The sequence below is a fragment of the Mytilus californianus genome, unplaced genomic scaffold (assembly GCF_021869535.1).
Source record: "Mytilus californianus isolate M0D057914Y unplaced genomic scaffold, xbMytCali1.0.p SCAF_4, whole genome shotgun sequence".
In the NCBI taxonomy this organism is placed as follows: Eukaryota; Metazoa; Mollusca; class Bivalvia; order Mytilida; family Mytilidae; genus Mytilus; species Mytilus californianus.
Window position 1 is genome coordinate 93,164,187 of NW_026262690.1, and position 16,640 is coordinate 93,180,826.

Here is a 16,640-nt window from a genome sequence, read left to right on the forward strand (position 1 = left end):
CCATACCAGGGCTTAATTCTGATGCTTTTCTCTTCATTTCGTTAATTGGAATTTAATTATTATTTTCGTCATATTGGTTATTTTAAAGAACCTTTAGATTTGTTCTTTCTCATATTGTCACGCACAGAAATGATAATTTCAATAAGGCGGTAAATTTTGATTTTGGGAATTTTTTCAATGATGCGTTTTTCATCATACAATTAAATAAAACAACCTGCAAAAAGGATTCTTCACCTTATGCAAAGTCTGTCATATGATTTTCAATTAAAAATTTGATTTCTTTTCTTAATTTCTTATTTCAAACAGATATAGTAAGTTTAATCGAGAAATCATGATTTATTGATAATGAAAGTATATAACGTTTCTATTGACTAAAATTCATTGGGGATGGAATTCTGACAATCCATAAATTAATTAATTTGTACAATTTTATTCATTTGAACATAAATATATTAATATATGGACGAGAGCAAAGACCTGCTGTTATTCGCTGGTAAAGCTGTAGTAGATTTTCATTAGCTCGGAACTATTTTCAGTGATCCGTAGGAGGAACTTAAGATTAGCATGATTGACACTAAAACAAGTAGCGACCAATCACCGTAAACTTATGATGTTATTTGAAGTTTGCGCCGGCCCATGGCCAATTTTCAACAGACCTAAAAGTCACAGTAATGCAACTAGTGACATACAAAACTGCAGACACTTGATTTACTGTGAGACGTTTTAAACTTTTAAAAATGAACGTTTTAAGTCGATAAATTTCGAGATTACCTTGTTCTATTAGCCCTTGAGAAGTTTTGGACAAGAAAAGACTTTTAACGAAAGATTAAAGCGAGCAGTTTTGATGCTTGAGTTATTGTCGCATCCATTAAATATGGGTAAGTTTATTATTTATTATTTAGGCTATTCAACTTTTTATGAATATGTATATATATATATATGTAAATTGATACTTCTTAATTAATTAATTACTTTAATAACAAGTTGTTTTTAGATGGTACAGAAATACCAGTACACATAGATGGCGATAGAGGTGCATCATGTTCAATTCTAAAAAAGAAAATAAACAAATCAAATGTCAAATAACATTCGAACGTGGACGTTTTACATTATGATTAATAACGACGAAGGATCAAATGTAAAATCGTTCGTTTAACAATTGAAAATTCATTAAGGATAAAAGAAAGATTTTATTGTTTTACGGTTCAAATGAACGTGTAAATGTGCCGTGAAAGAAAAGTTATGGTGATCAGACAGATTATCAACTGTATATTGATGGGAACAAGTGGCCTTAAATTTTATATCAAGTTTTGAACGATTGACCAAAGGCTATTGGAGATTATTATGAGGACTTCGTATCCCCTCTGGGGCCACAAAATCAAGATACTGTGGACCTTAATTGAATGTGACGGGAAATGTATCCTTCATCACGTCCAGTTATTTTGATGGCGATATCATTTGCCATTTTTCTTCGCATTATCAAAGATATTACATATCAGAATTACATACTTTGGGGGTGAAATACACGATTACTCGTTCTGATAAGGGTTATTTATTAGACATACAGAATTGTTAAAACAAGTATATAATTTGAAATAGATACCCAAAAAAATCCGGTAAACAGAGTTAGGCATAATTTTCTGACATATATATTTCTTGCAATTTGTAAAAATGTATTTTGTTTAGTTTGTGCATCCATTATAGAGATTACATTGTTTCTATTTCTTTAAATTGATTAAAATAAATATAGTATTTTGATTTCAGAGCAGTCATCTACCTTTGGTGAAGTGAACCAATTAGGGGGAGTATTTGTCAACGGTAGACCTCTCCCAAATGCAATAAGACTAAGAATTGTGGAGCTTGCTCAACTTGGAGTCCGTCCGTGTGATATAAGTAGACAATTGCGTGTTTCTCATGGATGTGTTAGTAAAATACTAGCTAGATATAATGAAACTGGTTCCATACTTCCAGGAGCAATAGGAGGGAGCAAACCAAGGGTGACAACTCCAAATGTAGTCAAACATATCAAAATCTATAAAGAAAGAGACCCTGGAATATTTGCTTGGGAAATACGAGACAAATTATTAGCAGACGGAGTTTGTGACAAATATAACGTTCCATCTGTAAGTTCCATCAGTAGAATATTGAGGAATAAAATTGGAAACACTTCTGGTAGTCCCGGACAACCGCAGCAATATGAAAACAAACCGCCACAACCGGTGGCATGCTCAGCTCCCGCTCCAATATACAATCAATTTTATCCGTATTCTTGTCCAGCACCCTCCATGCCACAAGTTCCACCACCACAAATGCAAAATCAACCACATACGATTGGACATTTTGCAACAAATAAACAACAACAAAATGCCGCTAGTTGTGTCACGCCGTGTATGATGCGGGCTTGGGCTGCATCTTCACATTCCGTCAATGACATTCTGGGCTTTAGGCCACCAGTGCCACAACAGATGCCACAAGTAATGCCACCTGATAATCAAATGATGACATCATTAGGACAAAATTATAATATGAATATGAATTATTATGGAATGAAACCAACAACCATGTCACCGATGTATTTACAAAGTTAACAATTTATGAGATATGAAAAAAGTGTAAGTTTGTTGATTTTAGATAGTAAAATAATGTGCCATATGAACTTCCTTTGTTTTTGGTTATTTTATTTTGAGGAATTTGAATTGCAGTGTCCTATTTGAACTACTATTCAAAATATAAATATATTTTTATTTTCAGTCTGAAAATCAACACTCGTTTTATTTCAGAGATTATCGTTTATCAACTTAATGTATTAAAATGATAACCTGAAGAGAAAATAGCCTCCAATTTCATGATAACATTTGAACGTATTTCGTAAGAAGAATATAAATTATTTTAGATAAATTTGCACTTTTGTTGCATATTTGAAAAAAAAATATGAAGATTAACAGAGGAATTTATTTATATAAATTATCACACGTACACAAATAAAAAGTTCAAATATCATTGCGTGAACACAAAGTAGTTGCAAGATATTTTTTAAAGTATATTTGTTAATGGAACGAGAGAGAAAAATCTTGGATCTATTAAAACGTCCTTTTTTTTTTCTTTTTTTTTTCATTTTTGATTTCACATGACATTTTCGAGATTAAATAATGCGTTTGTAAAAAACAGAAAATATTACTTTTGAATTTTCTTACCCAAATATTGATACTTTATTCTATACCGCAATATCAATAAAATTGTTTTGTACAATATTAAATTTATTAATTTTCTATTCAGAGTCTTCAGCGTTGTAAAGATCAAAGTTAGTAACAATAAGAATATAAATTTTGAGTACATGCAGAAAACGAATAATATTTATGTGAAATTCAAATGTTTTAAAATAACTATTTTAGATAATGTTCATGCACATGAAGCCGTACAATTTTATTATAAAAATACTTTTATAATAAGACACTGAAAGCTAATAAAATTAATTAGATAAATGATTGTGAAAAGGAAATTACATGCTTGAGAAATTAACGTACAACTAAGTGTCACATGAACATATTTGTAATTTATGCATGTTTAGATCATAATTATAATGGTATTATGCGAAATTTTTTTACCGGAAGTGTCATGAAATTCACGCCTCTAAAATTTGTAAACATTCACTTATATCAACCGACAATACGTCAAATAAAAAACTTGAATTATGAATACTTTTATAGCATATTACTTATTAAAACTAGCATTATGCTTATTAAGATATTATTGTTTTGTGCAATTTCTATACTTTCCCATTAATAAATCTCGACCAAATAAAAATTGACTTCTTAAAATATATATAAAATAAAGCAAAAATGAAACAGTTTTTATAAAATTTATTTTGAAAAAGTTATGGCCACTTTTTGCATTGTTTATTTCATTCACAGTGTCAGTGAAAGTTAAAGGAACCTATTTACTTTAATGTTAATACAAAAAGTCTAAATAAGATATATAATAACAGTTTTTCTTATATGCATTCAATATATTCAAATCTCATAAATTCGTCATTACAGTTAAAGCTGGTTCATGCAGATTTTATATAAGAGGCTCTGGACGGGGTTTACAGAATCATAAGAGAAAGTGCAGAATAAAGGGATAACACATTAAACAAAAACGGTTACCTATTCAACACTGTTATTGAATCTTTGAATATTGTTTTATTGAAATGAATATTGAATTTGTTATCAGGAACTTAAAACCATACTAAATATTACACATATGTACTTTCACGGTACTACAATCTGTCGATATCTATATTTCGGCATTACACAAGGTCATCTTTTTCTCCATTAATGACGTCTTTTTACTAAATCCATTGGATGTTGGATGTGTACTGATTGATATTTTAGTCTTAGATACATGATTTTTTATTAGTTGTTATTGGTTTTGAACTAGCTGTCAGTAACTGAGAGTAACTCTCAGATCTGTACTTAGTATCTTTTTGTTGTTAGGGATGATGGATGGATATATACCTTGCCACGTCCAGTCTGTGTTTTTGTTTGATGTTTTTTCTTTGTATCGATCTGATGAGTTAAGCCTTTTCAACTGATTTTTACAGTTTGTTCTTAAGTTGTGCTGTTACACCACTGTCCCAGGTTAGGGGAGGGTTAAACGCTCGCAAACATGTTTGACCCCGCCACATTCTTTATGTGCCGGTCCCAAGTCAGGAGCCTTTAGTTCAGTGGTTGTCTGTCATATTTGTTTTTCGTAAATTGTTTTGTTATAAATAAGGCCGTTAGTTTTCTTAATTGAATTGTTTCATATTTTTCATGTCGGGGCTCTAATAGCCGACTATATACGATGGTTTTTCTCATTATTGAAGGCCTTACTGTTGCCTATAATTGCTAACACCCATGTACTTTATTTGAACTTTGGTGGATAGTTGTCTTATTGGCATTCATACCACATCTCCTTATTTTTATGAAATAAGCCAAAAAATACAGAATACAGAGTAATGGGGTGTTAAAATATAAAGAAAAGAGAATATTGGACACAAAATATTCTTAAAGTTAAAGAATAAAGAAATGAAGAATCTCCCATCCAGACCCTCATATAACGATATTCATTTTCAAGTGAGTTTGTAGGACATTCAGAACATGAAAACACTTTTAACAGATAACTGTTTGGTTTAACTGTCCTTCCTGATTATTTTGGAAATACTAACTAAAATTTACCAAAAACTCTGCCATTATGAACAGTTTTTGCCAGCTTTGAGCATCTAGCATTTGTTTAAATGTCAAAATAAAATAATTTTTGTCAGCTTTGAGCATTTAGCATTTGTTTAAATGTTTACAGCTATGACTTTATGTTGTTTACACACACGAACTTGTATCACTATAATTTGAATTATAGATACAAAGTCTATAAAAATTACTTAGGTTGTAAAATTAATACAAAGGAAACAGTGCCTAACCACAGTAGAAGCATCTTTTTTTAATCAAAATTCTCCTCCCTGTATAATTTTCTCTTTTTAGATCTATCTTTCTCTTTTAATAACTTCTAAATAGATTTCATACAGCAACGCCAACAGTCTCCACAGCAACATGACTTTCGTCAGCGCCAAAACAATGCAAAGCAAATTTCTACATGGATATAATTCCAATGTAGAAAATAGATAAGTTCAACATTTCAGTCGTCATTCATGCTGTTTGAAAAGTCAAATCAGTTTTAATACCCACCCCAAAAAATATGACATGACATTTATATTGTTTGGATATTTGGTCGTCACAAATATAAATAAGAAGATGTGGTATGAGTGCCAATGAGACAACTATCCATCCAAATCACAATGTGTAAAAAGTAAACAATTATAGGTCAAAGGCTTTTTTTTCTTGTGAATGAGTCTTGAATTTTGTTCAATTATCAAGTCCAAGACAAAAGGTTCCTATTTTTGTATCGTTTAATATCATTATGTTAAGATTTTGTCTTTGGTAATTCATAATTTTAATATTAAAAAACATATGAAAATAAATTAAAAAAAACAACTTAATTCCACAGAGTTAAACATAATAGCCGAAATAAAGAAAGAACAATATAATGAGATGAATCAGTACAAGGATAAGTACGGGGTCGATAAATACAAGAATATAGTCTCATGAAACAGCACTTTTGTTGCTGTTCTTTATCTCCATTTTAATAAATTTATAAAAATTGTATTCAGTGAATCATAGTATTTTGTGAAAAACGGCTACTCCCTTTCTAAACAGCACCACAGTAGCAATGACTAATATTTGAAACTGGCGACTCTATAGCAACGCCTCTTTTCATACAAAATGCGACAAGAATATATTTTAGCTATAAAAAAAAACTCTTCAACAAGTTCGGAAACTTCAGACACATAAGGACATGCATTAAAAGAGATTATATAGCGCTGTAGAGATTTGTAACTGCCAAATGGGATAGTCACACACTAAAAATCAATTAATAAAAGTAAATCACTACAGCAATGCAGTCGAGTAGATTAAAGATCCTTAGTACTCTGTACTTTATTAAATAGTTGTCTTCTGATGTTGTTTTGTATTGTCTAGAGTGTATGTGTCTTATTTGCACAATACATACTTGTGTGGATACAGTAAAATGTATCGGCGTGTGTTAGGTGTATGCTCCTGTATTTTTGCCAGTTTTGGGTGTGTGAATGCAGTAGAATATTACTCAGTGCTTTGGGGGGAGGGAGGGGGTGTGCTCCTTTATTTTGGACTTAATATATTTATTAAGAATGTTCGAAGAATTTGATGTTGATTTCAGATCTTTAAAAGTCTGTTTAATTTATTCACAATTTGTTTTTAGATTCGGGATGATTTAGAAATTGAATTTATTGTATAGTCACAATTTATTGATATAGTATCCCTTTGGAATATTCCGCCACCCTTTCACCTGTATATTGAGGAAGACCGTATGTTGACCTGCAGATGTTTTTTTTTTCTTTTTTCTTTTAATGTTTTGCTGTATCATTGACATAAATACCCACATTCCTTTTTTTAAACCAAGTTGGTTTCCGTAACACGTTTTGAATCCCGACATTTATTTAAAGTTTACGAAAGTAATGTAGGACTTTTATTCTATTTGTATATGCAAATGACTTTTTCTTCGTAATTAGCATATAAGAAACTTGTTTAAACAAAATAATTTAAAAATTTGAAGCAAAGACATCAAACTTGCTTCTAAAATAGTAAAGTTATAAGGTAAAAAAAAAAAGCTTCATGGAAAGATTATTTTTTTTGTTGCAAACTATTGTGTTTATTAAAATACACTCAATGCAAAAAGACGAAAAGTTCAAATACAGTCAAACCTCGTTGTGTCGAAGTCGAAGGGACCGGACCAAAGTATTCGACACATCCGAGGTTCGACTCATCCGAGGTCGAGTGTGTCGTCATAAATTTGGAATGCATGAAATACGGTATGAGATTTGTGTAAACTAGATACAATGAACAGTGTGCCTTTTTTCGATATGACACTTTATGATTTTGTATTCAATCGCCATTTTTGGTAATTCATAATAATTAAACACACAAGTACATGCACAAATAAAATCAATAGTCTACACAAATATTTACAAAGGTCAGTCACTATAAATTATGAAATCACTCGAGGAGCGAATTAAGTTCTGAACGGTCTCTGATAAGTCAGAGGTCCTCTGCTTTACATTAAATGATCATGAATTTATCATAATTGTCCTAATCCTTTTATTTATTGTAATTAATGAGTTTTAAATCTAACGATTCATTTAATCTCGGCTTGGGTCATTTAAATTCGTTTCGTTTTTATCTGATGTGAAAAATGTTCAACACTTTAACATTCCGCTTGAACGATCAACAAAGGTGTTAATTACCGGTCACCATATACATGACATTTTAACTGTTATACAAACAAGTATGTTAACTCAGCTTTAATCTCTTTTAAAAATGATTAGGTTACATAAGAAATACATCCGATTTGAATTTTTATCATTAGGTCTTCATCTTTTGAAAATTCTTACTTTCGAACTTCGAGTCATCGGGGTCAATTTACATTAATTTTACATCGACAGGACTATAAAATTTACTCGACTTAACCGAGTATTCGAATCAACGGAGTTCAACTCATCAGAGGTAATTATGCATTGATCAAACGGGAATTTTACCGGGACCAAGAAATTACTTCGACTTATCCGAGTTTTCGACACAACCGAGTTCGACACAACGAGGTTCGACTGTACACACAAAACGCTTATGCTTACTTTCGACCGATGGAGGCGTACCTTATGGGGTTCAAATATCACAAACATCTTACATATCATTTGAAGACTGAGTACCGACAACTTCCATGGGCACTTAAAGCCAGCTGATACTAGCAATAAACCATTTGGTAATAATGAAAATGACGGATTTCATTCTATTTTGTGTTAGACGCCACTTAATTTCTTCAGCCACGATAAAGCTCCATGACAGTCCCATTTTTCAAGACAATACAAAAACTAGTCGTCAAGTGGTAGGGGTTGGGGTCTTTTACTAACTAGACCATGCCCAAAACCAAAAAGCTACACAACCATTAAGATATAAAAGAATTGCAATCATTATACAATCGTTATACTATTATTTCAGAAAGGGAAAAGGTTTGGTACTATTAACCCTTTCCTCCATAATGACGCCTTTTGACGCCTGTGTAGTACCTCAATTGAAACGCTTTGACTACAAAATGTCTGCATCAGATTTAATAAAATTTGTATCCAATATGAAAAGGATATTCATAAGAATATCTGACTTAAATTTATTTGATGAAATATTTGATTTTGGCAATGCATTAATACTTTAAAGCATATTTTCAGCATTTTATTGAAAAATCCTATGCAAATCAAGTATGCAAAAAAAAATTCCATTGAGGAAAGGATAACGTTTAATCCCGCTGCAAATGTTTGCACTTGTCCTAAGTCAGAAATCTGATTACAGTAGTTGTCGTCTGTTTATGTAGTTCATACCTGTTTCTCGTTTCTCGTTTTTATATAGATTAGACCGTTGGTTTTTCGTTTGAATGGTTTTACACTAGTAATTTTTTGGGGCCCTTTATAGCTTGCTGTTCGGTGTGAGCCAATGCTCCGAATTGAAGGCCGTACCTTGACCTATAATGGTTTACTTTTATAAATTGTAACTTGGATGGAGAATTGTCTCATTGGCACTCATACCACATCTTCCTATATCTATTGCACGAAAAAGAAAAACATAATACATAAAAAGGATAACAAGAATTACCAAAAAAAAACTGTATAGCACAACAGACCACATCAACAACTTGCAGTGACTCCTCCGAAAACAAACAGACGAACAACAACAAACAGCACACATGAACAGTTCTGATAGCAAGACTTGGTATATGCACACAATGTGATGTGGTTTAACCAGTTTTAAGTGTGCATCAACCTCCTCATCACCAATTTAGACCGTATTTCGTAATATTAAAACACACAATAAAAACCTGCACAGTGCAGCTATCGACAGAACGACTACTAATTTTAACAAGAAAATAAACGACACATAACTTTAAAAGCAGGGTCAAAATGTGCTCTCTACTACTAGATAGTAGCCAAAATAAGCTACATCCGGCGATTTGATACTGCTGCTCAAGAAACGAAAACTTAGAAACAACACTTTTTAGAGGTTTTATGAAGTCTCTATTAGAGGATTATTCGGAGACATGTGATTTGTAAAAAATACTAGCTACCTTAATATGTTATATTACAGGGTAATGATATAATTTTCATTTTCAATCAACACAATAACTAGCAATCTATTTACCTCTCTGATTTAGCGAATGATATAATATAGATCGTGTAAAGAAGAAGGATCAAATATTAGAAACAGTCTGACAAAACGTTTAAATCTTAAATGACAGGAAAGGCCCTTAATCGAGGGTGAGAATCTTCTGCTATGCAAGTTGGCAACATGCAGCCGACGTCGAATTTATTGACGTTCGAGTAAATAAAAAACTTATAAGAAATATCACAAAGCTGGAAGAAAAAAGACTATATATAGGTTTCATATGTTTTCTATGTTAAGATTAATCTGAAGAAGTTTCCGATGGTTAATGCTTAAGCTAGCTTCCTGTACACGATATATATTCAGAACGCTTGCTTTCCGATTAAATCAACGGCAACGCTAAACCTACGTGTAACACTTGCTTTCAGATTTTTGTTGACGAAGAAACAGGAGTTATGTAATAAGGTTGGATGATGCTTCGATCGGGTGGTATGTGGTATTTTCTCTTGTATCTTACGGACCGAACCACTAGAGATATTTTACTTGATGAAAGCATAAAGCATGTCATTATGAAAGATTTTAATCAAATCGTAAACGGTCCGACAAACGCAACACTGTAAATGATTGAACACTAGAATGCTGTAATAGCGATATATTTTGACAAGTTGGTTTCCAAGTTATGTGTCATCTTTTCGTTCCTTGTTTAAGTTATGTGTCATCTTTTCGTTACTTGTTTATAAGTTATAGTCATCTTGTTAATAGCTGCACTGTGTAAGGTTTTTTTTTTATTGTGTCTTTTACTTTTACGACATATGGTCTAGATAGACAAAAGGGGGAATTTGTGCGCACGTAACACTTGTTTATCCCAACAAACATTGTGTCTGTACAAAGTCAGTCTATTAGGATCATCATGTTGTTCGTTGGTGTTTGTCTTTGTTTGTTACTTTTTTTTCAGGTGCTTTCTGTTGTGCTGTCCAATATTTTTTGGTAACTCCTGGCATCCGTATTTTGAATATTACACACCATATCCGTATCTAAAAATCAAGGGTGATATACAGGTAATTTACGAAGCCCAATAAGAATGACCGTCTCAAATCATTTGTTTACCATTTTTTCCCTTCAATAGTCTACTATCTATCAAAAATTTACCAAATCTAATTATGAAATGCATCTAATAAATGTGATAAAGTGACCAAAATGGTTTATAATAATCATGTAGCAGATGTATGTAACGGTAACCACGTGACGGTAACAAACATCCGATTCAGCGGGAGGTAACATTGACAGGAAGAGTCTTACTTAATAATATATCTGTTTAGAAAATTCAAGACAAGGAAAATAGTATGATGCAATTTTTACACCTGCAAGTATCGCATTATCTTATCTTAATTATGGATTAAAGCCATCTCCAGAAAAACTACATCTGTTTATGTTTTTTTTTCTAAAGTACTTTTTCTAATCATCGTAAAAACTTGTAACAACATCGTTGGGCTTATTTCTTGCTGCTTAGCTCTGTAAATTTTTTTTTAAATGTTTGTCGCTCGGTTTTATCATTATAATTTATCATTTAGTACTCAATTCGACTTTTTCCGAAAATAATTTTTCCGACAACCCTTACTTTTCTTAAATTATAAAAATTAGAATTCAATTTTTAAGTGTCACACTTTAGTGTGCCATATGTGGAGCAGGATCTGCTTACCCTCCCAGAGAACCTGAAATTACCGCAGTATTTGTAGGAGTTCGTTTTGCTCATTCTTTATGTTTCTATGTTGTGGTTTTCGGACTGAGTTTGTCTTTTGGTCCTTTTTCATGTTTTGTCATGGCGTTGTTAGCCTGTTTTTGACTTGTGAGTTTGAATATCTCTTTAGTATCTTCCGCCTCTCTGTTGAATACTCTTCTGACACAAGATTTTCTTACTATTTCTTATTGCATATTTATTTAGTTTAACATCCATTTCATCCTGTACATTTCTTATGAAAAACTCAAAAGAGATCCGTTTCCTGCAAAACATTCTGGGTTTACAAATGCCTGTATCTAAAAGAAGACAAGCACATGGACCAATTATTATTTTCTATCAATTTTCTTTATTACACTTAATCTATTAAAAAAAAATCATTAATGGAAATGGTTTTTTTCCTGAATTTAAGCAAAAAATTACTTGAAATTATCAGTTTAATATTTAGCGGATAAAGTGAAGCTTGATTATTAAGTTGATATATGTACATGTGTACATAGCTCGCTATGCACAATTGCATAATATATAAAATAAGGAGATGTGGTATGATTGCTAATGAGACAACTATCCACCAGAGTACAAATGACGTGGATGTAAGCAATTATAGGCCACCGCACAACCTTCAACAATGAGAAAAATCCATACTGTATAGTTGGCCATAACAGGCCCCCACATGAAAAATGTGAAACAATTCAAACGAGAAAAGTAATGGCCTAATTCACAACAAAACAAATATGACAGACATGAACCAACGACAACCACTTAATTACAGACTCCTGACTTGGGAAAAGCAAATAAAGAATGTGGCGAGATTAAACATCTTTGTGAGCGCTCAACCCTTCCCTAATCTGGGACAGTGGTGTAACAACACAACATAAGAACAAACCGTACAAATCATTTGCAATTAGCTGAACTCAAATGATCGGTACGAGGCACCAAAACAAATAACTAATAGACATTAAGCACCGAAATAAGAGTACTCGCATATACTGAAAACTAGTTCAAAGCCAATTACAACTAATAAATAAATCATTTTCTCCCAGGTTAGAGTATCAATCAGTACACACCCAACAGATTTAGTGTAAAGACGTAATAAATAGTCTGAGAAACGCATGACCTTGTGCAGTGCCAAAATATATGAAGGCAGTATCGACAAGATGTTGGATAATAAGTTCTAATAAATGTACATATATAGCAATATATATTGAGTTATGTTTTAATCTTTCAAAAACAAAATCAATGTTAGTACCAATAAAAACAATATAATATTTTACTACAGTTTACTGTGTTAAATTGATAACCTCTAAGAATAAGTTTTTTCAAGACTCAATTACTAGTAGTTTACATGGATCGCATCTAAATTTACGGGCTTTATAAACAACATCACCGTAAAAAATAAGATGTGGTATCCCGTTTTAATAAGAACTCTATAGGTACAGCCAAACTTCTTAACCAAATATTTGTATATGGAAACATTGGTAAAAGGTTTTAACATGCATATTTCAGCGGGAAGTATAGTGATCATTGTTTCTAATATTCGTATGCCCCTTTCAATTTTTTCTTGTTCTTCGTTTATATATACGACTATACTTAATCAAAAGGTATTTAAATTGAAGCTGTTTGTACTGAAACTCTAAGAAGAAGACATGCAGAAATATTCTAACAGGATATTGGAACCGTACCAGTGTCATTGAACGCATATTCGAAGCCTGTTTCTCGAACAAAAAATTACCAAAATAGAAACAATTAATTGCATAGGTTTAAAAGGGGATACCAAATGTGCAAAGTTCTACGAATTTTCCACAAGTTAAGAAGAAAGATTTTTTTAAATGACAATAGAATGACCAAAAACAAGATTAACATGATGGGTTAATTTGAAAATGATTATAAGACAAAATGAATTGTTAAAATGTGTTTTTAGTCATAAAACTTATAGAAAATTACCACACAAAAAGACTATCATCGTTCTTCGTCAATAGACCTAGTTACAGCGACCGAACCAAGCTCCGTTTGTTTCTTGATTATACTATGGAATATACGACTAACAAATGAAGACCAAAAGTCAAGACATGTATCGTTGGAAACAATCGTTGTGTACAAAAAATATATCAATACTATTGCTTGTTTTGTCATCTTTGGTGTTTTTCCTAAAAGTTTGAACTGACTGACAAATTCTCCGTATTGAAGGATTTTGGTTAGATTTCTTCCCTTTTCGTCTGTCCTTTTAAACTAATGACAAAGCGTTTATCATTTTACTTTCAACTAAATGACTTTCTACGTTCTTGTTACGAGGAATGTTTTCGTATTTTATTTGTAAATATAAAATTACAAGTTAACCGAAATTATTGTTTTGGTACATATGTTACGAAAACATCTTAAAACAAACTAATTGAACTTGTGCATTCGATAACTTTTATCTGACAAATTACAAGCAATTTCCCAGTGTCCATTTCACGTTCAATAGCTCACAGCTTTTTGATTGCAGTTCATATAAGCGATGATAAATAGTAGAAACTGCCAACATAGTATTCCAATATGCAACCCAATATCATGCAGATAACTTGTGTGGGCTTATGGTATATAGTAAAAGATATGTGGCTCCACCAGATGGCCTTAGTTTTACGTCCGGAAGCTACGAAACTCATTGAAAAGGTGCGATGTAAATCGATAAAATAATGAAGAATAAGTGATGCTACAGAGTACTGAACATAAATTGGTATTAGCAGCCATCAATCACTACTACAACAATGCCAAAACAAGACCAGATGTATTTGAAAACTTTTTAAGTGGTCGTCACTCTTCAAGAAAACTTTAAGAGTGTATGAAAGCATAATTTATCGATCAACAGATTACGTAGTATATAGGGAGATTGTTTTCGGTATCTATATATATCAGCATTATTTGACATGCACATAAAATATGTATTCATGTAGTTGTGCTTTTTCATTTTTTTTTGCTTTCTGAACTGATGTTCATTGTGCGTTTTTTTTGTACCCTTTTCACGTTGATCGAATACAAATAGGAGGAATAGAGAAAGAGATTGCTCAGACGTCTGTCGGTCTTTTAATGGCTTGTTGGGACCGCAAGACGTCAGACGTCGGACTAGGGAATGAGGTGTTTACCCCCAAAAAATCATAACTTGGCTCTTCTCAATGTTAAGAAAAAATATAATTAAAAAAATACAGGTTTCTTAAAAAAAGAACGCTACTTAAAATATACTAGTATATATATATATATATAAGCGTTATATATCATAAGTAAAATTACTTTCGAGTGTTAAAACAATTGACATTTAATTTTTTGTACCTTTAGTTTTGGCAAATCAAATCATTTTGAGCAAGGACACCTTTAATAATAATATTGTAAATTAGACGCTAATTAAGTGCAGAAAATAACAAAACGAATTTGCCATTACAATTAGCTGAAACGAAGTGGTGGTTTCTGATATGCAATATATTTTGGTATTTTTACGGTATACGCAAACGTCGACACACCGTATCCTAATTACAAATTAATTAGAAACAAAAGATAGTTTACAATTTCAACCGAAGTCGTTATTTTTGTTTATTTACCTTTAAGTAGATGCAAAGGTCAATTTATTTACACGATAGATGTAAAATATACAGATAAATGTGTTTACCGACAAAGACAAAAACATTAATAATGTCAATACATGAATAAAAGAGACGGTGTAGTATCTATACACTGCAGCGAGATGATAATTGCAGGTCATGAAAAGGGTCATTCTTCCAGATATAAATATAAACTGGTATTATATATACACTGTGTATCACTAGGAGTATTCTCTTTGAAACTTGCCAAAGACATCTCGAGAAACCACTTTTGACAATTCTGAGAAATGGCAGATGAAGAGACGTGTTTGTAAGAAAATTGTGTTAACATACTACATGTCGCGAAACTACCAGCGCCTGTAACTTGAATGCTATGGTCAAATAGTCATCTGTTTACCGAACTCATCGAACATTAAATTTATCTTTTTAATGAAAGATTAAAAGACGGGACAAGAAAAACGAAAAATTAAAATAGCACGAAAAGGTCTGGTCATAAAAATTGCGAACCTTTACCATTTTCTACATGATTTTCTGCAATTTCGTGTAATGTTACACTTATTTCTAAGTTCTAAAACTTTCTCAAGGCTGGTTTTCTCCCTTGCAACATACGGGTATCTGAGTCAACAAGAGCCAAAGGACAGGGAACTAGGGGACCAGTATAAAACTTCCTCAGGCAAAGTTTACCTGTTTTGACTGTTCAGCTTAGATCCTTTAGTCTCTGCAAACCATTTTTTAATTGTTTTCCCAAACTTTTAACATCTGCTCACCTAATGATCGTATACCGACATTTAGATACGCGCAAACTGAAAATTGTACCCATACATATTACAACGAACTTGTCGGTACCAATTCTGGTGAACTCTTTGTTCCTAGCTGTACTTTCTCCCCAGAAACCAATGCTTTGGTACTTGTATAATTTTGAAGACCCATTTCAATTCAAACGTATCGTTAGATAAACTAAACTCCCAAGTTAAGTACGTCGATTTAGGCTGTTCCATATTCTTATGAAGTATATTTCATTTTTAAAACACTTTAATTGCAGCATACCTGATGAAATTGATTCCAGAACCAGGTGACATGGTATCTTTTTCTGTGGAATATTCGAGTGAGAAGGGAAGGCTACTAGAGAAAATCAGAATTCAAAACAAGCATCCGTGCAGATCTCTCTGTTAAGCAAACAAAAACCAGACCGAAAGACCAAAATTCACGACAACAACAATACACAAATAAAAAACACCGAGACATCACTGTTAAGTTTGCTATTTTGGTTATCATATTAAAGTTTTTGTCAGCACGTTGTACCGTGTGCAGACACACCAATAGAGTATGGAGTTTGAAAACTTTAAGAATAAAATTTGTATGACTGATATTGTTTTACTTTTTGTCGAAATTCCAACCCTTTTATAAAATTTCGAATTTCAATAAATCCATTCCGTTGCATGTATACTTGTATTTATTTGTTATTTTATTCCCTTTTCCTGGAAAGGAAGAACACTATAGAAAAAAGAGTAAAATAAAAAAAATACCGAACTCCAATGAAAATTAAAAACGGAAAGTCCTTTATAAACTGGCAAAATCAAA

The 16,640-nt window shown here is 32.1% G+C and overlaps 1 protein-coding gene across 2 annotated transcripts; it reads left to right on the forward strand.

Annotated features, from left to right (window-relative positions):
• Positions 1–630: 630 nt before the first annotated feature.
• LOC127698903 (paired box protein Pax-1-like) lies at positions 631–16,426 on the forward strand. Of its 2 annotated transcripts, XM_052202637.1 has the most exons (3): positions 631–878; positions 1,765–2,612; positions 16,102–16,426. In XM_052202637.1, exons 1-2 carry the CDS (start codon positions 845–847, stop codon positions 2,586–2,588), a joined length of 858 nt encoding a protein of 285 aa, XP_052058597.1. In that variant the 5' UTR covers positions 631–844; the 3' UTR covers positions 2,589–2,612; positions 16,102–16,426. The 2 variants fall into 2 exon arrangements, with proteins under 2 accessions (XP_052058597.1, XP_052058596.1); XM_052202636.1 differs by lacking the exon at positions 16,102–16,426 and having other exon boundaries at positions 1,765–2,660.
• Positions 16,427–16,640: the final 214 nt, after the last annotated feature.

What these genes read in the sequence shown, in the direction of transcription:
- LOC127698903 (XM_052202637.1), top strand. Translation starts at nt 845, where the DNA reads ATGCTTGAGTTATTGTCGCATCCATTAAATATGG. An exon ending in GTCGCATCCATTAAATATGG is followed by an intron (nt 879 to 1,764) that starts GTAAGTTTATTA and finishes TTTTGATTTCAG; the next exon opens with AGCAGTCATCTACCTTTGGT.